This window comes from Schistocerca cancellata, chromosome 4 (assembly GCF_023864275.1).
Source record: "Schistocerca cancellata isolate TAMUIC-IGC-003103 chromosome 4, iqSchCanc2.1, whole genome shotgun sequence".
NCBI lineage: Eukaryota > Metazoa > Arthropoda > Insecta > Orthoptera > Acrididae > Schistocerca > Schistocerca cancellata.
In genome coordinates this window covers 892,044,463-892,059,388 of record NC_064629.1, presented here as the reverse complement: position 1 = coordinate 892,059,388, position 14,926 = coordinate 892,044,463, and the positions used below count along the sequence as shown (strand labels likewise).

The 14,926-nt window shown below is 38.6% G+C and overlaps 1 protein-coding gene across 1 annotated transcript in view; it reads left to right on the top strand.

Annotated features, from left to right (window-relative positions):
• The window catches only part of LOC126185053 (uncharacterized), a 904,507-nt gene that overhangs the window by 869,432 nt on the left and 20,149 nt on the right, over nt 1-14,926 (top strand). Inside the window, exon 36 of the mRNA XM_049927811.1 lies at nt 2,877-2,978. Coding sequence (XP_049783768.1) covers nt 2,877-2,978 — 102 coding nt within the window. The remainder of the gene's footprint in view (nt 1-2,876; nt 2,979-14,926) is intronic.

Genomic DNA, 14,926 nt, shown 5'->3' with positions numbered 1-14,926 from the left:
TGTACCTCAATATATTTACTCATTATGAATACATTTATAGTGGATTCTCTCAGCTGCCTCACCATGCATACCTGTACTGTTGTGGTGAATATTGTCCTTCTGTCTGTCTTTCTTATGATAATGAGTTTGCTGTGCTGTTTATAACAGCTTGTCTGTGTTTCCTATTTACATGTTAGTAAGTTAGTCAGTGAGTTACATGTTCCATAGCTCGTTTGAACAATTATTTTAATCAAAATTTTGTGGTATGAGTCAATTTACAGTATATGTATACATGATAAGTGTAAGCATTAATGAAAATATTATTTTCAGCCCTACTCATGCAAATACACTTAAAATTATTTTTTTGAGTTAATTTTTATACAGGCTGTCAGTTTTAGATAAAAATTCACCTGTGGAATAGAATGAGTTGTCAACAAGGAATGGTTTTAAGCTAGGTTTAAAACTTGCTTTTCTGCCTGTTAAGACATTTTATGTTATTGGAAAAATGATCAAAAATTTTTGTAAATGCATATTGAACACCTTACTGAGTTACTGACAGTTTTAATCATGAATAATAAATGTCATATTTCTTCTAGTGTTGCAGATACGGACCTCACCATCCTATTCAAATTATTTTCTTTTTGGTTGGGCCCATAGTATACATCATAATGTGACATTTCATAATGAATTTTTCCAGGCAAGCTGCATATAGTTTAATTAGTAGTGCTTCTTCCATACTACAAACTCGTTTCAGCTATAGTGCCATTCTCAAGTAAGCCCGTAGATGTTACAGTTGGTGGGTCAACTTACGTTTATAAAAGTTGTACATAAGGCTCAGCTTATGTATATACTTACAAATATCAGAATAGATGCCCATGTTGCATCAGTGAGGAAACTGTTGACTGTCTGTTTGTTGCTAGACTGTTATAAGTCTTGTAATTTCTATTTGCATAGAATTTTTTTGACAGCTAGATTGACAATTTGTTCCCATTGATGCTTTATGTTTACTGTATAATTTTTGCCAGTCAGTGATGAAGGTTGTATTTCATTGGTATTATAATTTTGTTATGATTTGTATCTATGGCTATCTTTCATTTTTGTTTACTGTGTGTTTATATCTGGTCTCATTTTCCAAAATATCAATAAAATTTTGTAAATAATTTTTATGTTTAAGATCAGTTTGTTCATTGAGAATGTCATTTGGATGATTTTTCACGTGAGTATTTGAGGGGTGTTTGAAAAGTCCATGCAAAGTCCAAGAGATGGCACCACTGGTGTGTACTGAGGTCATGCCTAGTTAGTAGCATCTTTGGAAAGAACACACACCAAGTTTCAGCCATAATGGTCTATTTCTTTGTGTTTGGCATTTGTGTGAATCAAGGAAGTCAAATGATTGTCCAAAAAGAATTTCGTGTGGTGATTAAACATTACTTTATGAAAGGCAAAATGCCTTAGGAGACTTAAGAGATGCTTGATAAACATTACGGTGACTCTGCACCTCTGATTAGAACAGTTTATAAGTGGTTTCAACGTTTTTGGAGCGCCCATATGGCCACAAGTGATGCTGAACGTTCTGGACGCCCTGTGGAGATCACGACTCCAGAAATCATTAATAAAATCCATGATATGGTGATGGATGATAGAAGAGTTAAGGTGCATGAGATTGCTAGTGCTGTGAGCATCTCGAGTGAATTGGTACATAATATTTTGTATAAACATTTGGACATGAGAAAGCTATCCGCAAGATGGGTTCCATGATTGCTGACGCTTGACCAAAAATGGAATTATGTGAAGTGTTGCAAGAATCATTTGCAGCTGTTCAGGAGAAGTCCACAGGATGTTAAGCATTGTTTTGTCACAGTGGATGAAACATGGATACATTACTATACTCCTGAGACCAAACAACAATCTAAACAATGGGTTACCAAGGGAGAATCTGCAACAAAAAAGGCAAAAACATTCCTTCGGCTGGAAAGGTTATGGCAACTGTCTTTTGGGATTTGCAAGGGGTAATCCTCATCGACTACCTGGAAAAGGGTAAAACTACTACAGGTGAATATTATTAATCATTATTGGATCATTTGACAACCGAACTTCAAGAAAAACACCGGCGATTGGACCACAAAAATATCATTTTCCATCACGACAATGAACCAGCACACACCTCAGCAGTGGTGGTCACAAAATTAATGGAAATAGGATTCCAACTCATTTCACATCCCCCCTATTCTCCAGACTTGGCTCCCTTAGACTACTATTTGTTTCCCAATTTGAAGAAATGGCTGATGATTGCAGCAACTAATAGCTATTTTGGAGACGTGGACAATTCCTATTATTCAGAAGGGATCAACAAATTAGAACAGCATTGGATGAAATGTATAAGTTTAGAACGAGACTATGTTGAAAAATAAAAAAGGTTTACCCCAAACACATAAGTAGTTTTTATTTTTGCACAGAATTTCCAAACACCCCTAGTATATACCTCTAATTCTTCCAGAATGTTCATAGCATGTCCTTTTGGTACTTTGTGTAGAGCTTGTAATGCATTTTTGATATGCTTTACTTTGTTGTGTTGATTTTTCAGATGTAGATAAAAGATTGATTGCTATCACATTTTTTTGTGTTTTCTTTAAAGAAGTTCCCTATAGAAGTCTCAGACATTGAGTTTCAATGATTTTTTCACTTTAGCATTATGAACTTCAATGATTTTTTTCTGTATTTTAAATTTTTCCTTTTAGTGAATATTAAATATGAATAATCTGATCAAGGATTAACTAAGTTGTGTCACTCAAGTTGTAGATAATGTCACCTCTGTAACTGTATCATCTTATGTGAAGCAGGATGTTGAACAACTTTTTGCTGAAATGGCAGTTCATATGCATCATCTTTTACCATAGGTTGATGATTCTGTGGAGCCTCAGTATCCACGCTATTATGATGGAGCACCTCTACCAGAATATTATCCTAGTATGAGAACCCACAACAGACATAAGTATTTGGTGAGTATGTTGTGATGTTGACCATGTAAGACTTTTGTGTAGTGTACTTTATCTTTTCATAACTGACAAGTAGTGTCTCACATAATAGGCCATCAGTACATAAAACCATTTTCATGACTTGGCTCTTCTGTGTATCTTCGATATGTATTCTGATATATACTGAGGTGACAAAAGTCATGGGATACCTCCTACTACCATATTGGGCCTCTTTTTATCCAGAATAGTGCAGCAACTCGACATGGCATGGACTCAACTATTTGTTGAAGTCCCCTCCAGAAATACTGAGTCATGCTGCCTTTATAGGGTAATTGAGGTGTTGAGTTCAAAAGGGGGACATGTCACTAACAATAGTTTTGAGATATGTTGAAAAAACTGTATAATGTTGAATAGTATTAATCCCTAGTGTTATAGTTATTCCCACATGTTCCTCAGGAAGAATACAATCTTGTACCAAAACCTGTAATCACAGAATAAAGGCAAATAATAGAAAACAGTAATATAATTGACTGACTTACCCCCTTTTTTATAGAAAAAAGATTGTTTTGTTGTAAATACTGTGTAACTAAAAAAAGGCATATTTTTAAGCAAAATATTTTTTATCATCTGAACATGTTCATACACACTCTTATATTTGTATAAACAGTCAAAATTGAACAATATATCTCAAAATAGACAATATAATGGATGTTAGCATCCTTGTTACCACCCTTGCTTGTAATACAGAAGAGTTAATTCCACAGTTTTTACTTATTAAACAATCCTGTATATTTTGACAGACACATATGTTCATAAACTTGTCACTCTTTACCATTGTACCAAATGTCACTTCCAGATTCATCGTCTTCCTCTCCACCAGCTCAGAACTGCAAAGGGATAATATCAATCACGCGTGAAACATCTTGTAGTTTCTCAGGTTTCGGAGGAGTGATGTACTTTCAGCACATTATGAAAATGAGGGACTATCCCAGTCTTAACCAGAATACTTCACTATTCCACCGCTACTGGGTGAAAGAGAGATGTGTTTTGACTGAACAGTGTACTAAAATGTTTTGTATTGTGTAACAGTCCATTTTTCTCCTTTCACAGTTACAGACTTCTTAAAAAATGAATCTATACATTTCTGATATTCAAGAAATGCAACTTGTGTGCACAGTTCAACATGCATATGTTTCCTTTCTTTCTGTAGTACTATGAATCAATGGTGGGGAATATACACTATGTCCTGTTTCCTTTTTAGTAATTCCTGTCACAAGCAATAGTATGAATGTCCCTGGGTTGAGAACATGTGGAAAACACTTGAAAATCTACCACTATGAACTAAAGTGTACCAAAATTGAGCCATTGTGCAACTCCTGTTCTTTCCTGTACAGGCATCTGAAAATGCATGCAGGGTTTTCCCACTAGTGGCCAAATCTTTCGTTATGAAATCCATAAAGAGAGAAACAACTGTATTAGGATCCTTCTTTGCAGTTACTTCATTGTATGTATAGAAGAAAGCTATGTTGTCAGAAAATCTATGAATTCCACATATAAATAACAATGGCTGCCACAAATAAAACACATCAGTTACTGCTATGTGTGTCTTCCTCCTAAATTCATGTAAATCATCTCTGGACTCAACTAATGGTTCCATCGCTGAAGTCATTTTGAAAACTCAGAGCTGTTTACAGCATCACACGATAGTGCTGCCATCATGTCTCAAGTTCTTTCATCCAATATAGGGACTTGTCTCTGTGGCAAGTCCTCTTTCTGCATGAAACAAAATTTCAACACTGGTTTAGAACCAACAAATGTAGAATTGTGTGAAAATAACAACTGCAGTAATAAATCATACACCCCAAAAATGGTGACAAGTCCCATTTTTTTATTTCAGTGCCTCAATTGCAAAAGTGATGCCAGTGCAGTATTATGTGTGTGAACCGACCTTTCAATTATGTCCCATAAATGTTTGATGCAATTTATGATGGATGATCTGGGTGGTCAAATCATTCGCTTGAATTGTCCAGAATGTTCTTCAAGCCAATCATGAAAAATTGTGTCCAGTTGATGTGATGCATCATTGTCTGGGAACATGAAGTACGTGAATGACTGCAAAGGGTCTCCAGTTATCTGGACATAGCCATTTCCAGTCAATCATTGGTTCAATTGGACCAGAGGACCCAGTCCATTCATTGGAAAAACAGCCCATACCATTATGGAACCACTACCAACTTGTGTAGTGCCTTGTTGACAACCTGAGTCCATGGCTACAACTAATTTGGTCCCACTATACTCTCATAGCTTAAGCCCACTCTACAAACTTGAATGTGAGTGACAGTGAGTTAGTCCATGAGAGACTGGATTGATTGACCTAGTGACTGCACTAGTTACTGAATGAGGCCCTCTGGTCAGTGGCAGCAGCCTAAATACTTGTGGTGTTGGGAGGGCATTGGCGGCATGTTGCTTGTGAGTCTGTCTCTGGCCTCTCTTGTGAAAGGCGTGATTGATCAAGCGCCTACTTCATGCTATATCTTTGCAAAGTGGTGTGTAGGTGACAGCTTACACCAGCACAGAATTCTCTAATGATTTATAAAATGGAATGTCCCATACATCTAGCTCGAATTTCCATTCTGTTTTCAAAGCCCGTTAATTCCTGTCATGTGGCCATAATCACATCAGAAACATTTTCACATGAATCGGTTGAGTACAAGTACAGCTCTGCCAATGCCTTGCCCTTTTGTACCTTGTGTATGTGATACTACTGTGACCTAGATATGTGCATATTGCTATCCCAGATTTTTGTCACCTCATTCTAAAGAATTTGTGTGGGTGTGGTGTCGGGGGGGGGGGGGGGGGGGGGAAGAGAGAGAGAGAGAGAGAGAGAGAGAGAGATGTGCTTCTGGTTCTGTTTAGTGAACTTTGTAATTTTGTGTGATGCTCAGTAACATTAAAAATGTCAAATTACATTGTATGGTTGTGTGGTGTAATGGGTTCAATAGATGCAATAATTTTTTTATTTTTAAATCTTTATCAAAATGACTCTGATCATTATTTTTGTACAGTTAATTAGTAAAATGTAATTTTTTATTTCTATTCCTTTGCACATTGTTTTAAACACAATATGAACTTTTTTAATTTTTTAAATGTTTTCTTTATATCATTCTTTCTCTAACTGGAATAATTGTGAATATGTATTTAATTATAATTATCTCCTATAATATTAAATTATTTGAACATTCTGATCCATCAGTTAAAAAACAAATCCAAATAATCTATTTATGTTGGCTGTGCGGTGGTGAGAAAAATGTATTTTTCATTACCAGATGTACCATTTTTATGCATTGTTATCATCATACAAACATTTAAAACATAACGTAAATAGCTATTGCACTGTGGACAAAGTAACACAGATGAAGATTTAAATAAAAGAATGATTTGTAAGTAACGAAATTCAAACTAAATGAGAAATAGATATAATGAATGGAATAAAGCAGGATGTTAAAACAAAAATGAATACACAAAATTAAATAAAAACAAATGAATAAATTTTTCAAGCAGAAAAAGAATGATAAGAAGAAAAATGAGAGCAAATGAAGAAGCTATATTATGAGTCAAATGATGTGACAAAGGAATAGAAATAAAAAAATTACATTTAAATCTGTTAAGTGAATACAAATGATGATCAAAGGCATTTGATAAAGATTTAAAAATAAAAAAAAAATACTGTATGTAGTGAGATTCAAACCAAAAGACTCATGTGAAGCTACTATTCTTACCATTCACCATGAACCACACTACACAATTTATCTCTTCAATGCTATTGAGTGTTAGACAAAATTCTGATTTTTTTTCTCAATTACTCACAAATAAGGGCCCATCAGGGTGTACAGCTGGGGTGTGTGATACCTGGGATCTTAACCTACATGACTGTACAGACAGTTTCAGAAAGTTGATCCCACTACTGGGTATCTCTCCTTGTTAGTAAGTGTCCACAACTGTCCACTGTTGAAGTGAATGATGTGTCATAAGCTGATGTCACAGATACCAAGCTTCATCACCAGTTCTTAGTAGACTTGTACTTGTATGAACTGCATGTTTTTTGTTTTGTCTACATCTGATTGACTAAGTCCAGTAGCTGAATAGTATCTAGGAATCTTTTTAAATGTGTCTGCCATTCAACAACCTCCTCTACACGGTGAATACCTATTTATCCTTTCCATATTTTTGTAGTTCTTAAACCTCTACCTTCCCAACTTGATCCACATATATAATGCTCCTCAAACTAGTTGTATACATCTTAAATTTATTCTTTTAAAACTTATGTCACTTTAGAAATGCGAGAAACAACACAGCAGTAATTGTGTAACTATAACAGGGGTAATTCGAAGTACATATTGCAAAAAACTGTTGAAAGAACTGGATATAATAACTACTGCTTCTCTGTATATGTATGGCATTTGGTTTAAATGTCTAATTTTTCAACCGGCTCAAAGGCACTTACTTTGGTTCAAAAATGTATCCATAATCCAGAAACATGCATTTTCAATAACTTCCCAACAACCATAAAAACTTCAATTCTCCATAAAACAGATTAAGAAGAGTCTGTAAGATTTATTGGTGGCCAAATTCTCCTACTCTACTGATGAGCTCTCTAATAATATCACATAACATTACTGCTTTGTACTATAAGAGTTCTGCACAACTTCAGGACAGTAATAAGGCAAACATATAGCCCACTTTTCCTCCAGTTTGGTATTGTTTGGCTACAGTAGTTAAGGTTATTTTAAGTAGTATTCTTTCTGATATCATCTATATTCATGAGGACCTCTCTTATGAAACAAGTAATCTAATCTGAGTATGCCATGTAGCTTTCTGTTTCATATCCACATTCTTCTTTTCAGATCTGAATATTTGCCATTGCATGTTGAGATAGTTTCTAATCATTTTTGCCATCTGTTTTAAGTAGAGGTATCTTCTTTGATTTCTTAACTTTTTATTCTACACAAGTGATGTGCACTACAATAATAGCATTATAGTCACTGACTGCTGTATTTACAGTCACAGAACTGTGCACTGCAATAATAGCATTATAGTCACTGACTGCTGTATTTACAGTCACAGAATCTAATAGTCTAGCTATAGCAGTTGCCCTTCCTTATGAGTTGTATAAGCAATTGCTCAATGTAATTTAAAGGATATATGTTTAGTACAATGTTACAAGAATTTTTATCCTGACAACTGGTTCTATGTGCAAGTATTTTCTAGTCTATAGATGAGAGATTGAAATCTCTGTTTATCACTATGACATGATCAGTGAATTTATATGCAATGTTTCTCAGATTTTCTGTGAAGCATTGTACCACTATAACACTTATGCTAGGCAGATGACAGAAATGTGATTTCTGTTTTCAACCTAACTTTGACATTTGATCTTCATCCTGATTATCCCACTTTCTGATGCTGTATTTATCTCATAAGATATTACTGAGTTCTTAAAGGTATTAAATATGCCACCACCATTTGTATATAACCTATATATCCTGTTTATTCTACTCTGAACTTCAGGTTTTTCCAGTTGTGGTTTCCTGTACCAAGTGTCACACAAAATGTTTCTACCATTTTTATCTTTGTGCAATTCTGAGATGTACACTGATTGCTTTATATTAATTTTCATTATGGCAAGGAATAGTCTTTAACAGAAATAGCAAAGGTAACAACTCACTGTACACTTGAGGAGTTGTGTGCTTAATTGCCACATAGAGAGACCAAAAACTTTGTTGAGCTTTCAGTCAGATCCTCCTTCAGAGCTAACAGAATCAACATATATACACATGTATATACTGCACGGATACAAGGCCCTGGTTAACTTCATGACACTTACACTGTAGCTCTGCTGGGTGAGCAGTTGTACAAGGTAGGATGAGTGAGTGGGTAAGAGGTTTGGGAGGAGGGGGAAGAGCTAGAGGAAAGGGTAGCTGACAGGTGGGAGTGAGAGGCAGCAAACACATAAGGTAAAAATTTGCCACCTGTCACCTTGCTCTGGTGTTGTTGCACACAGTGATGTTGAGGAGTGGACTGGGAGAGTGAAACAGAACAGAGGAAGGGAGAGAGAGACTGTGTAGGAGAGAATATGAGTGTAGAATAATCCAAATGTGCAGTGGGAGGGTGTGGGGGAGGGACAGAGCTGGATCTGGGACCAGGTCTAGCAGAGATTGAGTCTGAGAGGGTTAATGGAATGGGGGATGTGTTCAAAGAACAGTTGCCAGTTCAGAGAAACTGGTATTGGAAGGGAGGATCCAGATGGACAGCCATTGAAATAGAGCACCACTGAGTAGTCAGCTCTGCTCTTGGCCACAATTTGGCAGAAGCCATTTGTTCGGGTCAGTGGTAGGTTAGTGGTATTCACATATACACTGAAGTGCCAAAGGAACTGGTATGTGCATGCATATTCAAATACATAGGCATGTAAACAGGCAGAATATGACACTGTGGTCAGCAATGCCCATATAGGACAACAAGTGTCTGGCACTGTTGGTAGATCAGTTACTGCTGCTACAATGGCAGGTTATCAAGACATAAGAGAGTTTGAACTTGTTGTTATAGTCTGCACACAAGTGATGGGACACAGCATCTCTGAGGTAGCAATGAAGTGGGGATTTTCCCATAAGACTATTTCACAAGTGTACTGTGAAATCTCTGACATTGCTGTAGCTGGAAAAATATGCTGCAAAAATGGGACCAATGATGACTGAAGAGATTTGTTCGACATGACAGAAGTGTAACCCTTCCACAAATTGCTTGGAAAAATATGCTGCAAAAATGGGACCAATGATGACTGAAGAGATTTGTTCGACATGACAGAAGTGTAACCCTTCCACAAATTGCTGCAGATTTCAATGCTGGCCCATCAACAAGTGTCAGTATGTGAACCATTCAACGAAACATAATCGATATGGGCTTTCGGAGCTGAAGGCCCACTCGTGTACCCTTGATGACTGCACAACACAAAGCTTTACACCTCACTTGGGTCCATCAACTCTGACATTGGACTATCGATGACTGGATACATGTTGCCTGGTTGGATGAGTCTTGTTTCACATTGTATCGAGCGGATGGATATGTACGGGTATGGAGACAACTTCATGTGTCCCTGGACCCTGCGTGTCAGTAGCGGACTGTTAAAGCTGATGGAGGCTCTGTAATGGTGTGTGGCACATTCAGTTGGAGTGATATATGACCCCTGATACGTCTGGACATGACTCTGACAGGTGATACATACATAAGCATCCTGCCTGATCACCTGCATTCATTCATGTCCATTGTGCATTCCGACGGACTTGGGCAGTTCCAGCAGGACAATGTGACACCCCACACATTCAGAATTGCTACAGAGTGGCTGCAGGTACACTATTCTGAGTTTAAACACTTCTTCTGGCCACCAGACTCCCCAGACATAAACATTATTGAGCATATCTTGGATGCCTTGCAACATGTTGTTCAGAAGAGATCTTCGCCCACTCGTACTCTTACGGATTTATGGACAGCGGTGCAGGATTCATGATGTCAGTTCCTTCTAGCATTACTTCATACATTAGTCAAGTCCATGCCACATCGTGTTGTGGCACTTCTGCATGTTTGCAGGGGCTCTAGACGATGTTAGGCAGGTGTACCAGTTTCTTGGTTCTTCAGTGTAAAAGGCTGTGCAGAAGTCACAACAAAGCTGATATACAATATGACTACTTTCACAAGTGGCTTTGTCTCTGATAGGATAGGATATACGTGTGATGGGACTGGAATTTAATATGCTGGTTACTTGCGTGGGGAAAGTCTTGTACCTGGTCCTTCCAAAGGGGTATGGCAAGATGTTGGGAGCAGGTATGCCATAAGGATGGACCAGGATATTTTTTTATATTGGATGCATTAGACATAAGTGTGGATATGGTATGGGAAATCTGTTTGCAGGCTGTATTGGTAGGGTAAAACCTATAGGTGACAGCTTTAGTAATCACTACAGATGCACCATCCACAGGTGGCCAGACACTATGGGATGGACTTTTTAATGTTGAAGGGATGGCAGGTATCAAAATGGAAATACTGGTTGATGGTTAATGCACATGATAATGTTAGATGTTTCTACAGAGCCCACAGAGAGCTGGAAGTCAGTGTCAAGGAAGGTGGTACATTGGGCTGAGAAGTACCAGGTGAATTGGATTTGAGGGAAGGTTATTTTGAGACTGTGGATGAGTGACGATAGTGTCTTGCCCCTCAGTCAAGGTCATGAAGATATTATCAGCGAACCTTAACCACACACATTGTTCCCATATTTATTTCATGTGATATGGGTGAAGAAATAAGGAAAATAATTTTCCTCTCTTTCTAGTTGGCACATTCCCTCACCGACACCTTCCTCACTTTCTAGTGGCCACATTCCCTTACCCACACCCACCTCCATCCCTCCCACATCACTCATTCTCCCAATCCCCCATTCTCCCTTATCCTCTGTACAATCACTCCTGCACTTCATTGTGTGCCATACACAAATTCCTGACCTGCACCAGGGCAAGATCACATGTGTATGTTCCTGTCCTGTACTCATGATGCCTCCCTATGTCAGCCATCCTTCTCTCCACTCCTGCCTTCCCCTGCTTGCCTCCTTTTCACCAACTCCACTCAGCACAATTCCTCACCCAGGTTCAGTGTGTGTGTGTGTGTGTGTGTGGGGGGGGGGGGGGTAGGGGGGGAGTTCAATGGTATACTGAATTGTTTCCTTTATTGCTTCCATTATTATTTTTACTTTCTTCAGTTACAGTGCAAATACTCCATAGATTAGTATGTGTGAGCAAACTGCTTGCATGTGGAACAAGACAGTAAGAATATAAATAGAAATTGCTTATCCTAACCATTTCATACAATTTCCTTTTCCTTGTGCATTGTATACTAATCCCTTGTGTATACCTCTATTTCTTTTTTGATGTCTTATTGGAGCCATATTTTACTGTTTCCTGAGGAATGCAGCTGTTAAAGATTGATAGGTATCCATGTAGAAATACAGTAAACATAGAATTGAGATCTTTTACATTATACACAACATTCTAGTCTGCTTTCGTTGAGGTTGCCTTGAAACTGCATTTATTCACTCTAGCTGCATTGTCCATAGTGAAGTCGTGTTCAGCATATTATGGTACAATCTCATTTCTCTTGTGCATGGTGTTTTAATGTCCTTAGTCACTCAAACTGGTTGCTTACAAATACTCCATTTCTATTTGCAATGTTTTAATGGAAAAGAAATATCATTAAAAGTTATGGTTTGTACAAATCAGTTATTTTTGTCATTCTATTTTTCTGCATCATACATTTCTTGCCAATTGTGTCTTTTGATACACCGCTTTTTCATAGGCACCTTTAGTGCCAGGTGGGACGATTTGTGTGCCTCAGTGACACTGAGGGCTGTGCCGGTGTAGCATAACTACTTGCAGGGTCTTCCAAGCTGGATGGGCCTCAGTGGAGGAGTCTGATGAAGAGTGTCCCATAACTTTGGAAATAGGAGGCTGTGTTTTTCCCAGGGAGATCTGCCAGCAATGGTTGGGTAAGGGTATAGTGATCCCAGGTGTCCCAAATTTGGGCCTGACCAGTGCTGCCAGATGTCCTCTACGATAAACTCTGAGCATACTTCAAGGATCATTGCTAGGCACAGCGGTGGAACATTGTATGTTCCAGTGAATGGGGGCTTTGGCTTCATCACCTGGACTGTGAAGAAGGTACATACCTTTTTTTTAAAAAAAAAAAAAAAGAAAAAAAAAATCTCTTAACCTCAAAGTGTGCTAAATGCTGATGAGGTGAATGGCTGTTGAGATAAACCAATATCCAACAGGCAACCTGTTGGCACCTGCCAACCCTTGGTTGTATAAGGCTTTCTCAGGAATGGGGGGCTCTCTCTGAGTGACATTTGTTTCCCTGGCAGCTCATGGAATCACTATGGAGCAACTTAAATTAATACCTATTCCTGATGGGACAGGTGTAGCCACCTAACAAAGAGAGCTCATTTGGTCAGTCAACCCAAGAAGTGTCAGATTTATAGTAACAGGGCACTAGTCTGCCAAAACCTTTTCATTGCAATCAAGAGGGCAAATGGATTGTTTGATAAGGTCTCCTCTTTCTATATTCACAAGGCATTGGAGGGCCCTTAAAATGTGTTACATGACTTTGTAATGGAACACTTCTAGTTGAAACTGCTCCTAGGTAACTATCGTCCTGTGGCTGAATTGCACAACACCCATAACTTCTGTAAAGGTGTGGTTACCTGCTATGATATAATGGAGATGGACCCTGAGGAGTTATGTGAAGAATGGAAAAATAGGGATGCCTTGGAAGTACAACACTATATGAGGAGGGTCAATGGAACTTGGAAAAAACTGCAACATTTATTCTAGCATTCAACACTCCAGAATTACCTGAACATATTCTTTCTGGCCATATCCATCTCAAAGTTTGACCATTTGTTCCCAACCCAATGCAATACTTCAAATGTCAGAGATTGGGTCATGCCACTGTGACATGTAATGGGAGGGCTACATGTGGAAATTGTGGAAGCTCAGCTCACAAGTAAGGCTATTCTTTTACACTTCCTCCAAAATGTATAAGCCGCTCTGTGTTTTGCCCATTATGGAGCAGGAAGTGTGGGGTTTATAACAAGGCGTGAAAAAGTCAGGATTTGAAAGTTATGAGACACATACCCCATGGTGATGCTAAAAATGCTTTCAAAGCTATGCCACCTGCGGTGTTTGCTACTTCTTTTGCATTGGCCCTTAAGATGCCAGTTGCCAAGTGTGATGCCTCCACATACACCCAAACCACAAATTGAAGTATGAGCACATGTATTTGTCAGTATACCTGTGAGGAACAAGCCATACGGGAACCCGAAATCATTCGGAAGTGATGGAAGATGGACTTGGAACCTCAGCCATATACCACTGCACTCCATCAGAAACCCAGTGAGCCATTCTCTCTACCCATGCAAGCAACTCCTCCCATCAGTTAGGAAAATGTCACAAAAATAGTCATTTGAAATCAAAGAAACTGGCTGCTACACCTTCAGTTTTGTGAGCGCTCTTCCTTTTCATAGTGATTTTACTATTGAGGATATCAATATCCATGTGGAGGAACCAGAGAGCTGAGAGCTGTCTATTGTTCTCTCTGACCTCTTGGTTAAATCGCCACCACTGAGGGAGAAGGACAAGGACAAGGACCACCACTGCTAACAATTGGCTCCCACAGGGATTTCTGTCTCACAGTGGAACTTAAACATATGCCAGTCACATTTGCAAAATTACAGCTCATGGCCCAGGACAGACCATTCTGCATCTGCTTACAAGAACTCATTTTAAACTCACTGACACACCTGTATTAAGGGGCTACGAGCCCTACAGGAGGCACGATGTTACTGGAGACAGCACTATGGGTGGAGTAGCTGTTTTCGACAAGAACAGATTAGTAGACACCACTCCTGTCCCACTTACCGTGGTCATACTAGCAGTTGCAGTGAAAGTTCTCAGACCAGTTAAAATCACTCTCTGTTCTTGGTATCTTCCACATCATGATCCACTAAAAGCAGATGCACTGACAGAAATCTTCTTGGCACTGCCCCGCTCATTTCTCCTCGTGGAAGACTTCAGTGCACACAGTGTGATGTGGTGCTCAGCTATGACTTGCTCCATGTGTCGAACTAACGAGTGCCTTGTCCAGTCGGAGAATATGTGCCTTTTGAACTGTGGTCAGATGACAGACTTTTCTACAGCTACAGGGTCATTTCAGCCATTGACGTTTGTTTTTGCTCCACAGCTTTTCCAGACTCAGTTAAGTGGGAAGTGGCCACAGATTTGCATTCCAGTGACGACTTGCCAGTGTGGATTTGTCTGCTGACTCAGATGGTGGTCAACAAGAGACTGCGAAGATGGTTGGTTCAAAGAGCA